At 40.8% G+C, this 14,422-nt stretch overlaps 1 protein-coding gene across 3 annotated transcripts in view; it reads right to left on the reverse strand.

Annotated features, from left to right (window-relative positions):
• HDAC4 (histone deacetylase 4) overlaps positions 1-14,422 on the reverse strand; it is a 294,548-nt gene that overhangs the window by 48,559 nt on the left and 231,567 nt on the right. For all 3 annotated transcript variants that reach the window (XM_040357576.1, XM_040357577.1, XM_040357578.1), the window contains 7 exons: positions 13,457-13,705; positions 13,182-13,368; positions 12,966-13,099; positions 12,316-12,421; positions 9,781-9,827; positions 5,950-6,057; positions 1,087-1,142 (listed from right to left, as the gene is read on the reverse strand). In XM_040357576.1, the coding sequence (XP_040213510.1) occupies positions 1,087-1,142; positions 5,950-6,057; positions 9,781-9,827; positions 12,316-12,421; positions 12,966-13,099; positions 13,182-13,368; positions 13,457-13,705 (887 nt within the window). The remainder of the gene's footprint in view (positions 1-1,086; positions 1,143-5,949; positions 6,058-9,780; positions 9,828-12,315; positions 12,422-12,965; positions 13,100-13,181; positions 13,369-13,456; positions 13,706-14,422) is intronic.

Here is a 14,422-nt window from a genome sequence, read left to right on the forward strand (position 1 = left end):
AATCTTGAAAAATTTACCCATAACAGTGTGCACTTCTTGGTTTTATAAGGATGCCTTGATACTCCTGTTTCTACAAGCTTAAAGGAACTCTAAAGGTTTGTTTTTTATTAGATCAATTGATTGCTGTAAGCTAGAGCATTTAAATATCACTTACCTCGTTTTTCCTTTTGACCTCCAAAATACAGTAATCCAGGCTTGAAAATGCCATTTCCTGTCTCTCCTCTTCTTGCTTTCCACCAGCATCTGAGCTGTTTTGCATGGTGGAAAGCAGAATGTGCTCACCCCCTCCCTATGACTACAGCCCTGCGTGAAGATGCTCTCTTATCCCTCACAGGCATGGAGGCTAAGCCTAATGGGAACTGTAGTTCCCATTAGGCCGTGATGTAGCAAGAATGAATGCGCACCGCAAACCAGGAAGTCAGTGAGAATAACGATTCAGGAGTGCTGGAGGTGAATAAAACAGCTCGATTTCAACAGGTATCAAACTAGTTATAATGCAAAACATTACTTTTTACTTTATCAGCTACTGTCAGACTTTAATTTAAGAGAAAAAATTTTTTGTCTTTACAACCCCTTTAAAGCTGTATATCTGCAGTGAGATTGAAGTCCCTGCTGCCTCTGATTGCTAGTCTCAGGAAATTGGGCGATGGCATTATGGCATTAATGTGTTTCTCACTGTTATCCTTGCTGGAGGCTCCGATATGAAGAAGCAATGTTTTGCCACTACCAAAACCTCTACAAAGACACAGTGCAGAACAAGGCATTGTAGGTTAATAATAAAGATAATCTGTAGGGAGACCACAGGTGATGCTGGTGACAAGTAATCTGCCCACTGCCTTCTTTGGGCACAGTTTAGTTCCTCAGCATATGGCCCGGACTCTGTGGTGCACTTTCAAGAACAGTAATGCGACAAAAACACACAGTCAGACACACACTAGAGAGAGCTTTGGGTTAATGACAAATAATCTACCAATGTGATCTGCAGTATAGAAAGAAATCATGCAGTGTTCCAATGGGAACTGACCTAAACAGATGAAACAATCAGTAAAACAGCTGAGGTACAAGTAATGTAAGCAAGACACTTACATAGGTGTGCTCTCTTCAGCATGGTGTCCAGGAGGGCGGACTACAGCAAAGCCATTCTTTGTAAAGGAGGATACAAACAAAATGTAATTACAGCTCAAATAAAGAGATCATGAAAAAGTGGCTTGCAGATAACACAGTTGAAAAATGTATACAGTCAGGAATCAAGAACCAAAATACCAACTCATGAAGATCAAGTTTTGTATATCTGCAAACTTGCCATTTAGAAGCATAAACAAATAAATTAAATAAATACAAATTTAAACTAATATGGTATATTGGACTGCCTAAGGCATAACTGTTGACATCAAGCTACGTATTTATTGGTGTATGTACGGTCAAGAGTGGATAAACTGGGCAGTGATGTACATACAGGCAATCCCCGAGTTTCATACATCCGACTTACATATGACTCGTGCTTACAAACTGAGGGAGACCACAGGAAGTGAGAGGAAATCTACCCCTAGGAAGTTAAATTAACTCTTACAGAAGTGATCATGGGAAAAAAGTGTCTCCATTGAAGCTTTATAACCAATCCTTGTTTCCACAACAACCCAAAATTCTCAAAATCCAATTGTCAACAGGGACATAAAGTGAGGTGAAATCTCCTGAACCAGGGGCACAGACAGCAAAACAAACAGGGTGCTAACCCTTCCCTATGCTATCCAAAAAAAAGTCAAAATTATTATTTTTTGTCTGGAGTTGCACTTTAAAAAAAGTGTACCTGTTCCAACTTGCATAAAAATTCGACTTGGGTTTGTAGGTTTGTTCTCATCTTTGTAACCAGGGGACTGCCTGCATTGCCAAGATTCCATTATTCATCATATCCCACATGGATATTTCATTTCTTGGTACATGCTAGAGAATTAAACCACCTGGAAGTTTCATATATCATGGGAACTCTGTTGATAGGATAGACTACCTAGGTTCGGATATCTGCTGTGGCCATTTTAAAGGGGTTCTAAATTTCCCTGATCCATTAAATTTGAGCAGGGCACATATATCTGTAGTGTTTTCTTATCTCTCAAAGCACTATGCCCCGTAGCTGTCTCTTGCTTCACAGCTTTATCAGCCTGATAACTTCTCACACATTCTCTGAGACAGAAGTGTGTGTCTGGGGAGGTTGCTATAATAGATTAGCAGTCAACTTCAGCAGTCAGCTCTGCACAAGCCTTCCTTCCTTTGCCAATGTGGAGTGAGGGTGTGTGCCTTTCCTCCAGTCAGCTGTCTTGGCTGTATGCCAATATTCCATTTACAGTGCTAGCCAGGAAGATAAAAACTTTAAGAGGAAGAGCACTTTCTAAAGGATATATACAGATGAAGATAGCAGGATATGCAGGTAAAACTAGTAGGGAGATTGGTTTAATCTTTGTGTATCATCTGAGGCTGTTCACTTCACTGGGTATATGTGAGGGTTTACATTAACTTTAATATGGAAAACAAAACAGGAGGCATTGAAAAATGCAATGGCAGGTAAAACATCCTAAACTCTAAAGCTGCGCAGAAAATCAGTTGGGAAAGATGGAGGATAGATCTTACTACTGGGGTATCCAATATATATAAAACACCGGAGGCTGTCTTTTAGCCACCTGTAACTAAAATGTCACTTTTGAATAAACCTTTAATAAAAGGTAGAGATCCCTTTTGAAGAAAATATATACTAACTAGACATAGTCTTCATAAAAGAGGTTATACCAACATCACTGTGGGAAGGAAGACTTGTGTCAGTAGCAACACTTTGCCCGAAACATGCAACAGTGTTCAACCCTGAAATTGACCCACATGGAGCAATGGCAGCAAGTAAGGCGGCCTTAGAAATATTTATTAGCAAAGTATGGGGTCCTCGTCTGAGTTTTGATGCTAAGGCTGTGGTAAAGACATACATTCGGCCCCCTTGAACTTTGCGGCCTTTTGCCACATTTCAGGCTTCAAACATAAAGATATAAAACTGTAATTTTTTTTGAAGAATCAACAACATGTGGGACACAATCATGAAGTGGAACAAAATTTATTGGAAATTTCAAACTTTAACAAATAAAAAACTGAAAAATTGGACGTGCAAAATTATTCAGCCCCTTTACTTTCAGTGCAGCAAACTCTCTCCAGACGTTCAGTGAGGATCTCTGAATGATCCAATGTTGACTTAAATGACTAATGATAAATATAATCCACCTGTGTGTAATAAAGTTTCCGTATAAATGCACCTGCACTGTGATAGTCTCAGGGGTCCGTTTAAAGCGCAGAGAGCATCAGGAAGAACAAGGAACACACCAGGCAGGTCCCAGATACTGTTGTGGAGAAGTTTAAAGCCGGATTTGGATACAAAAAGATTTCACAAGCTTTAAACATCCCAAGGAGCACTGTGCAAGCGATAATATTGAATGGAGGAAGTATCAGACCACTGGAAATCTACGAAGACCTGGCTGTCCCTCTGAACTTTCAGCTCATACAAGGAGAAGACTGATCAAAGATGCAGCCAAGAGTCCCATGATCACTCGGGATGAACTGCAGAGATCTACAGCTGAGGTGGGAGACTCTGTCCATAGGACAACAATCAGTCGTATACTGCACAAATCTGGCCTTGAGTGGCAAGAAGAAAGCCATTTCTTAAAGATATCCATAAAAAGTGTCGTTTAAAGCTTGCCACAAGCCACATGGGAGACACACCAAACATGTGGAAGAAGGTGCTCTGGTCAGATGAAACCAAAATCGAACTTTTTGGCAACAATGCAAAACGTTATGTTTGGAGTAAAAGCAACACAGCTCATCACCCTGAACACACTATCCCCACTGTCAAACATGGTGGTGGCAGCATCATGGTTTGGGCCTGCTTTTCTTCAGCAGGGACAGGGAAGATGGTTAAAATTGATGGGAAGATGGATGGAGCCAAATACAGGACCATTCTGGAAGAAAACCTGATGGAGTCTGCAAAAGACCTGAGACTGGGACGGAGATTTGTCTTCCAACAAGACAATGATCCAAAACATAAAGCAAAATCTACAATGGAATGGTTCACAAATAAACATATCCAGGTGTTAGAATGGCCAAGTCAAAGTCCAGACCTGAATCCAATCGAGAATCTGTGGAAAGAACTGAAAACTGCTGTTCACAAACGCTCTCCATCCAACCTCACTGAGCTCCAGCTGTTTTGCAAGGCGGAATGGGCAAAAATGTCAGTCTCTCGATGTGCAAAACTGATAGAGACATACCCCAAGCGACTTACAGCTGTAATCTCAGCAAAAGGTGGCGCTACAAAGTATTAACTTGAGGGGGCTGAATAATTTTGCACGCCCAATTTTTCAGTTTTTTATTTGTTAAAAAAGTTTGAAATATCCAATACATTTCGTTCCACTTCACGATTGTGTCCCACTTGTTGTTGATTCTTCAAAAAAAAAAATACAGTTTTATATCTTTATGTTTGAAGCCTGAAATGTGGCAAAAGGTCGCAAAGTTCAAGGGGGCCGAATACTTTCGCAAAGGCACTGTATATGGAATTTGATTTTGAGATTCACATATCCTTTAAAACGATAAGTTCACAGTTGGGAACATGTTACATGTTCCACCCATTTTTGGATGGAGCTTAAGCTTGCGACATCACCACACACGCTGTAACCAGAAGGGTTGTTGGATTGGTTACTGGGACTGGTATTTTACTGGCAAGTGCTTGTTGTTTTTAACCATTGTCAGTGTCTAGGCATTTATTTTAATAAAAAACTGCATATACAGTTTTACACTATGTGGGCCTCTTCAGTTTTTTTTATATATATATTTTGATTAAACAGCTCTCGTTATTGTATGGGAAATCTTGGCGATTACAGGTGGAGAGTATGATGTGCTACAAGTTCCCCCACAGAGGACACATTTATTTACAAGCTCTCATGACTCTTTTTTATAAAGGTTCCACATGTTCTGGTAAGAGCCCTCTTTATTATAGTGGTGGTACACTTGGGTGTACCACCACTATCTCCCTAAACCCACTGTCACAATTTAAAAGTAACAAAAAACCTGTCTGTGCGGGGCTCCGCCCACCTGGCCACGTCATTCATTTACAGAGTTCTGTGAATGGGAGAACTACAAGTACCAACATACTTTGTGGGTGTCGGCTTGTAGTTGTCAACTACCAGGGTGCTGTTGAGCATTAAGTAGTTCATTGATTCTTTCTGTCATTGGCAAATGTCTGCTTGTACGAGTAGACAGCCTAAACTGACAGTCTGCAGGAGTCCTGCATTGCACTGGCGATCAACAATGCTTTGAAGGCTCCTAGTTAAAAATATAATAAATGCACATTTTTATTTACCTGCAAAAAGATGGGAATTACTTTTTTTTTTTTTTTTTAAAGGTAGACTTCTCCTTTAACCCAAATTACTAAACACAAATATCCATCTAAATATGTAAATCCAGGCTCCTTAACAGAAGGCTGAACAGGTGAATTGTTAAGATTTTTTTACTAGTTATTTTAAGCAGCAGCCTAATTTTTAATGAGCTGAATATCCCATTCCACTTATTAAGCAATAAAAAAAAGCAACATTCAGTTTGAAAACCCTTTTTAAGTAAAGTGCACAACATTAGGTCCCCTTCCATACTGGATAATACTGACTACACCATCAGACAGACTTTACTGTGGCAACCATATAATATAGTAAAAAGTTAAAATGCTGGTGAAACTTTTTAAGATGAGAGGAAATGGGTTTATGCAGAAAATTGATTTCATTCCGAGCGTAGAATACTATTAATAGGAGTTTGCTGGACCTGAATTATAAATCACTAGTACCGTTGTAAACAGACTTCTGGTAAATAAAAATTACTTTTTGCTGATTCTTTAGGGGAGGGTGCAGTGGGGATTATATGCCATGTGCAAGGACATACCTTTAGCTCTCCTGCCACAACCTTTGAGGCAAGTTCCACTACACACCCCACAGCTAGGCGGGCAGCCCCAGAAGAATGTACTTCATTCCAAATTGTGTCACTGTCGACCTGGCAAAAAAGGACATGTAAAGGATGAATTTCAGAAACCTTGCATATGCTGCATACAGAGATGCAGATACTGAACATCAGCCTACAAAATACTTTATTCAATGTAAATCTGTTTCTTGAAGTCCACTGAGGGACTCCTCTTGCAGGAGAATTGGAGATTGGCAAAAAAATCAATAGAATGTAGGCCAGCCTAGATAACCCCTCCCGCTACAAGCATGCCTCAGTTTGGTAGCATTAAGATTCCCAATGGATGCCAAGAACATGATTTTAAGGTGAATACAAAAAAAAAAAAAAGGATTTTCAGCTTACCAGTAAATTCCATATAATGGGGTACAGTAAAGGACAGGTAGTCAAAAGAGCACGTGTTAATATGCAGTTATGCCATTACTTTCAGGTGGACAGATCGGCAAAAGCTTTGCTGGGAACACCCCAGTGCACCCTGGCATAACCCCATCCACTTCATAGGACTTCAGTTTTGTAGAAAGCAAAAAGAAGAAGAAACAGAGAAGAGAAACCTGTGTCATGTACCGGATTCCAAGATATGGAGTTTACTGGCAAGTCAAAATTGCCATTATCCTAATTGTACAGTACAGGACATGAAGTAATAGACCATGAGACATCTCCAAGCAATAAACTGGGGGGTGAGCAATAACATAGCAAACAGAAACAGACTCACAAAAACCAAGGGTCAACAGACCTGAAACACTCAAAATGACAGCTTGAAGCACTTGAGCACCTTGCGGCTAAAGCCTACACCAGCAGAGGCTTGAAGATCCACTAGGTTACACTCTGACAAAAGACCAGGTAGCGGCCTCGCAAGCTTGCAAAACTGATGCTTGATACTGAAAGGTCTAAGAAACATAGATTTAACTGATTTAACTACTTTAGCACACCCATGTACCCCAGACTGGCAGTGCCCCACTCACTGCGGTGCCTGGGGCACATGCCTACGGATGCCATAAATTCCCCCAATGTGAAAGAAGCCATAACCGATCTTGCAGACTCCATGAAAATTTAGGGACACGCAAATGCATTTGATTTATTTTTTCTTCTGCAGGAACTGGGATTACTACTCTTTGTGCTTGTTGATTCAGGAAATGTTACAAGTCTGCGTGTCTTTGAAGTCAAAATGGCAGATTGGACAGTGGGAATTAAGGAGGGGGCAGGGCTAAAAATTCTATTCTGTATCCCCTGTAAATGACAGATTGAACCCAGAGCGCCGGCACATCTGTGACCCAAGCTGGCGCAAAGACCTTCTGACGTTCCTCCACGTCGTACAGTGAGGGTGCCACTTAATTGTGGAGAATGCAGGACCTGACAAGGACGGCTTTTGCCAGAGCACTGTTTCAGGCTAGGAAATCAATACTTATGAGCTGGAAATCTGCTAGACCACCAATGGTTAAAACATGGATTCAGCATATGGGTAGTACTCTTATGTAAAAATACATATACCAGCATAGGGGGTATCCTGAGAAATTTGACAAATTGTGGGCCACATGGCTTGATACACCAGGTATAAGCCCCAGAGAACTCGTACAGATGAGACTGCTTAGATGTTCATAGAGGTACATGGGGACACACCTGGGTGGGCAACAATACAAGGGCAGGGGCAGAGAATCTAGGGTTAACAACTTACTGGCAAGGGACTGAAAGGAAATACCGGGTAAAAATTATTCAATAACCCATGTGCTACGAAATTTGTATCCCAAGAGATATATATATTCTGCAGGTTGTGACTAATGGTTGTGCAACTGATTTTTCACCGACGATACGAAATGTGATGCGTTGCATGTACGATTTTGTTTTGTGTTTCTTGAGCAATAAAAAACAATAAATAAAAAATTGTGGAGTAAGCTTGGAGCGTTTTGGGGTCCAAGGCTTGTGATGAAAGGATCGACTGAGCTTTGGCTTATGAGGACGACGCCTGGGAGAAGCAACAGGACCCCCTTTCAGTGAGAAGGGGTAGCAGCTGTAGTATTTGTAAGCGTATGCTCTTTTTTGTAGGGAAGAACTTCTTTCAGCCTAGTAACTTCCTTGATAAATTTACCAAAGATTCACCAAATCCTTCACTAGCGTTCACTATTGAAAAGTGACAACTCTTATAAGCAGGCTCAGCAGACAAAGCTTTTAACCACAAAGCTTGGACAATAGACAATGGTCTGTCTGAATCAAATAGAGATAGTGTAAGGAGAAATTGGAGCACCCTATTTAAACCGTTTGGCATGATAAAGCGCAAATACATTTTTTTGATAGAAGCTGTGGCTATTAGGTGACCAGAGCAAGACAGAGGGAACAAAATAACAATGTCTTGGTTGAGATTGAAAGGGTGAAATTACCTTAGGCAAGAAGGAATTCCTGGACCTCAACACTATCTTGTTTGTATGCAAAACCAGAAAGTAGAGAGTATTCCCTGACAAATTGAAATGCCAGTTTCTGAAGTGCAGAAAGACAACCAGACAGAGATCCAATGGAATTACAGAGAAATGACCTGAAGGAGCTGCATGTGGACATTTCCAGTAGAATGCTCCTATTTCAAGGAGTGAGGGACAAAAATGGGTTGTTTAATGCCCAGTCAAGTCTAGTGATGTCAAAAAGGAACTGGCACAGTTACAGTTGGGAACCAGGACAGTGGAAGTTTAACGCACCTGTTTAACGGATCACTCTCACCACAGCTGAGGTGTCACTGACTTCCCACCTATCAGCTGCAAGTGACACAATGACCCAGGTGCATGAAACTTGCTTTTTCCTGGCTGTAACTGTACCTGTTCTGTTTGTGACATCATTAGACCAGTGTAGCAGGAGTGGACAAAGAAGCAGCACGAGCACACAAACTCCAGCTGTGATGCTACCAAACCCACAAAAATGTTGGGAAGGTAAAGAGAAAGTAATGACACAAGGCAAACTCAAAGGCCTTAAAGTAATAAAAAGGATGGTTTCTCCAAACTGACACAGCAAGATTAGGTCAATGCAGACAAAAAGAACTGCCATGGTTCTGATCTGGCGTAAAACATGTGGCAGAATACCCAAATATATAGCATTTGCAAATTAAGTATATAGTCAGCCCAAAAGTTAAGAGAATTTTAATTTACAAAATGGTCAGTCAGCTAAGCTGTTGCACACATGCAGTTTTCAGCGATGGGGACAGGAACACTGCCACGGCTCTGGCTAGATAACTCCACAAGGAATTCCCAGACATACCAGCCTGACCTGAAAGTAGTCTTGTGCTAACTGGAATACAGACAGTTACTGACTGAACAATGCAGGGCTGTTGTGGTGAGATCACCAGTATACTTAGTGTACCTGGGAAAATCTGTTCTTGTTGGCTAACTGAAGGGGCATCTGTGAGGTCCTTCCTAAATCTATCACTAACCGTTGGAAAAAAAAACCTTCCAAACAAAATGAACATACATTCTTCTTTGGACACCAGAAAAAAAACTGGGGCATGCTGATAGCAGGAGCGATGTTATCCAGGCTGGCCAACAGTTTTTGTTTGCCAGTGTACAATTCTCCCATAGGTGGCAGTTTAACTCGAGGTAAAATACTTCTTGTGTTACTCAATAGACAAGAAAGAAATTACAAGTTAAAACATCCATTCAGTTGTCAGATCTTCTATTACACAAATATTCACTTCAACTGTTATATGTATGCCATGACTTGAATGTGAAAAAACTCAATACCAAAAGATATAAATACCAAAGTGCCATGGAAGAAGTGAACACTCACCCCAACTCCGCCACATGGGAGACGCACAAACATAGAGGTCAAAGACCCTGCATGAGAAAGGGGAATGTGTAGTGGAGAGAGTTAGTAGCATCAGCACAAAAAGGTCTAATACACAAACCACAAAACAGCATTGTGAAATCAGCAAATCACCAGCATGCTAATGGCTATACTGCAAAATTCAACACTTAAAGGCTAAAGTGCAAATGCAATATTTTTTTATTTATTAAGATTACAGGTTTGAAAATAAATACAAAAGCATTTAACATGAAAAAAAGGTTCAACTACTTACTTTCATCCCTTACACACAAAGCCAAGAGTAGGGTTTGTATCAGGTATACTGTGCAAAAGTTTTAGGCAGGTGTAGTGAATGCTTTCAAAAATATATATTTTAATTACTTATTTTTATCAATTTAGAAAATGCAAAGTGAGTGAACTAAATCAAATCATCATTTGATGCAACTATACTTTGGCTTCAAACCAGTATAAATTCTTGCTCACTTTCTAAACTAATGCTGGCTATACACTAGACGAAAATTCGGCCGAAATTCGGTCGTTCAGACAGTTCTTTCGTTTTACGGCCAGTTAATGGGCACAAAATCGATAATCGTTGGGACGTTTTTGACACATTTAGAAATTTTCTGCCGAACGAACGATAAATCGGAAGGTTAATGCGTTTCCCGTCCGAACATTCTGCACTAGGTATATGTAAAAAAAAAACGAACCAATTTGTTTTTATTTATGTCCACTTAACGATTTATCGGTCATTACATGATGGCACTGTCGTTTTCGCTCACAACCAAATGTTCGTTTTTCGAACGTTCATTCGGACGATTTTTCATTACGTCAGGGATTTTGTAGGATTACAGTCACGTGTAGCAATCAATTATACCAAGCAGGAGCTAATGATCATCAATTTCATAGGCAGGCTGAAACCGTCATTAACTGAATCAGAAAAAGCTGTGTAGGAGGCTTTAAACTGGGTGAGGAACAACAAAACTCTGATACTAAGGTGAGTTTGTGGAAGACAGGTTAATGCCACAGGTCATACACCAAGACTGAGCACAGCAACATGACACAAGGTGGTTCTTTTTTTTTTCCCAATACATTTTTTATTAGATTATACAGGTGTACAGAAAAGCATATACAATCAAACAAGTTGAACAGAGTGTCAACCGAATGGGTTCTGAGGCAAATAATACAACGTATGACATAAACAAAAAGCCATAGCGCCATAGCCATCAGTAAGCCAAAAAGCCATAGCGCCAACGTGGAAACAAGGCTAAGCGACTCAACTATGTACAGAAACATAGGAACTGGAGTGCCGAAAAACGACAGCAGGTGCTCTGGACCGATGAGCCAAAATTTGAAATATTTGGCTGTAGCAGCAGAGAGTTTGTTCACAGAAAGCCTGGTGAGAGGTACAATAATAAGTGTCTACAGGCAACAGTGATGCATGGTGGGGGTTCCTTGCACGTATGGCCAGCGTTTTTTGCAAACAGAGCTTGAGATTTAGTTTAGGATCATTTAAGGGGAGTTCCAGCCATTTGTATGTTTATTAAAAGTCAGCAGCAACAAAAAGTGTAGCTGCTGGCTTTTAATAAACAGACACTTACCTGCTCCAGCGCTCCAGCGACGCGCTGGCCGGGGCTCCGCTCCGCTCCTCCCCGGCCGGCGTCTTCATTCTCAGTGTGGGCACCCGGCCGTGACAGCTTTCGGCTTCACGGCCGGGCACCCACTGCGCATGCGCGAGCGGCACTGCGCATGCGCGAGCGGCGCGGCGCCGTGTAATTGGCCAGGAGATCGCCTAGGACCTGTGACGTGTCCTAGGCGATCGCCTACAGCAGCCCCTTCCTGAAGGCGATTAAGCTTAGTCGCCTACAGGAAGGAGGAAGTGGGACAGGAAGTCCCACTCTTGCTGAAGCCCCCACTCCCCCCCCAAAAAAATTACATGCCAAATGTGGCATGTAAGGGGGAGAGGAGTGGGTTAAGAGGAAGTTCCAAATGTGGGTGGAACTCCTCTTTAAGAATGCATTAAGATAAAAAACCTTCTGCCTTTAAAACTCCTTTAAGCACCATCTTCAGCTTAAAGAAGAACAAGGATTCCTCTGCAAGTGATGATTTGGCCTCCACAAAGCCCTGATCTCGACATCAATAAGTCTGTCTGGGATTATATGAAGAGACAGAAGTATCTGAGGCAGCCTACATCCACAGAAGATCTGTGGTTATTTCTACAAGAGGTTTGGAACAATCTACCTGCCGAGTTCCTTCAAAAAGTGTATGCAAGTGTACCTATAAGACCAGGGTGGTCACACTAAATATTGATTTGATTTGGATTTCTATTCTATTTACTTTCTATTTTGTTAACTGATAACAAATAAACCATTAATACTTATTTTTTTAAAAGCATTCTTAATTGAAAGTATTTTTTACACCTGCCTAAATCTTTTGCACAATAGTGTATGTACAATACTAAAACTAAGACAGGTTCCAGTGTTTTGTATTAAACACAAACATAGTATTAATGCAAAAACTTACCCTCCAGTTTTTGTCGATTCAAAGGGTTTGTGCCATAGAGCAGAGTATGAGCCTCAGAGTGGACAGTCTGCAACTCCTCTAAAGTGGCTTTTCTGCCGCGTATACACTGCAAGTAATTTGGGACACACATGTGAATAGCATAAAGGTATATAACTGGCCTGTAGCACTATGCTATATTAGTAATCACATTCACAATGTGGAAAGAAACTGGAAAAAGCACAAGCAGGAATGACAAGAGGCTAAGGCTGGGTTCACGCATATGCAAATTTGATGTGCATCCATTTTGCATGATAGGAAAATGTGACCACCTCTCAATGGAGCCAGCTCAAACATGTCCAGGGCGGCCACTGTCTGGACTTAAAAACGGGCTGGTGCAAGTCTGGGTCAGGTGCGAATTCAGGCAAAAATTTGGACCAGAAGCGCACCTGAACCAGTGAACAGACACGCACCGGACCCCAGGCACAAACCCGCGGCCGCACATATGTGAGAACCTGGCCTAAAATAAAATTGGACAATTTGACAGGGTGATTCAGATCTGTAATATCTGCAAAATATACAAATATATAGCAGGTGTCTAATTACATGCTCATTGATAAAAATTGGTTTAACTGAACAATCATCTTTCTGTGCACAGACCGTTAAATACTCACCTCACACATGCTCCTCAAACCAGTCTCTTGCAACCTGGACCAGATGCTTTGAATGCGTCCAGCATGCTCTGGATGAATATTTGTGTTTCCACAGATACACTGATGTTTGAGCATCAAGGTGTCATACACAAGACCTGCAATAATTTCAAAGGTCATAGTTGAAAGCAACATTTAGCTTGACATTATCCATAATTAATGAATTTCACAGTAAAGTACCTGTAGTGAACCTGGGCTTAGTGGGAGTTTCCTGAACGGACATTGGAAATGAGGCAGAGGCTGGTGAAGACTGTGCCCTTGACAGAGGTCTGTGCCCACTAAAAGGCATAACTAATCCAGCAGCTTCAATGGAGGCCTGATAGTTCCTCAGCTGATGAATTCGTTGCTGTTCAAGTAGTAGTGTTTGCTGTGGGTAATAATCATGGGAACCTTAGCATCCATTTCTTTGGTGGCTTTAGGAAAGTAGACAAAGTATAAGAAGCAAAGTGTAATACCTGTCTGAACAACAGATCTTGCTCAGTCTGTAATTGATTATGCTCCAGCTCATGTGCATTTGACTCATCCTCACTCTCTTCTCTCTCCTGCTTCACATGCACAATACTGCCAAGGCTTTGCTCCTTGAGATTTAATGCATGTTCTACATATGGCTCTTCATGTAATGCTTGGTGCTCACGCAGTTCTTCCTCAGTCTCCTCAGGATGGCTTTCATGCTGTCTTGAAACCTCATTTACTTTAGGAATCATCTAAAGATAAAAGGCGAAATAAATGACAAAAGTAAAAAAGACACAAAGAAAGCTTAAAAAGACAAAAACAAAAATATGCTGATAAGAGGAAGAATAATTGTTTCTCATTTTCTATATGAAAAAATAAATTCAATTTACACAAGGAGAATAATCATTACTTTCAGCTTTAACTATAGCATTCAAATCTCATTGGATTTGGCTGAAATAAACATGTTTAATTAAGGTCCTTATGTGTGTTAGCTTTGTGAATTGCCAGCAATCCTTCAGTAGTGCACCTCCCACTGTGTACAAGTGGATAAAAGTTGCCTAACGGCTTCTTATATTTCTCTTGAGGATTATGTTGGCATTTGTCAAGATAGCTCCCAGCTAGGTCTCTGTCAACTTTCGGAGTCCCACTATTTGTGCCCCAAAATTGGTAATCCAAATTTTAAGTTCTTTTTTTATTGAAGTTTTAAGTAGGTACAGTTTAGGAAAACCATTTGTATACAAAGCATCAGTTACAGAAAAACAGGAGGAAAGCAATAAGACAAGGAAATTCTATTTGAGTAGGCAAACAGCCATTTTTGAAGATACAAAGGCAAATTGTACCAACAAACTGGTCTCGGGTATAAAGTTCCATGAAGGCTGAAGTGAATTGTAACCAACAGTACAGAGAGCTCTCATGTTGCTCGTGCAGTTTGAGCTAGGAGAGCTAGCATACACAGACATCAGTAAGCT

Source organism: Rana temporaria, chromosome 6 (genome assembly GCF_905171775.1).
Source record: "Rana temporaria chromosome 6, aRanTem1.1, whole genome shotgun sequence".
In the NCBI taxonomy this organism is placed as follows: domain Eukaryota; kingdom Metazoa; phylum Chordata; class Amphibia; order Anura; family Ranidae; genus Rana; species Rana temporaria.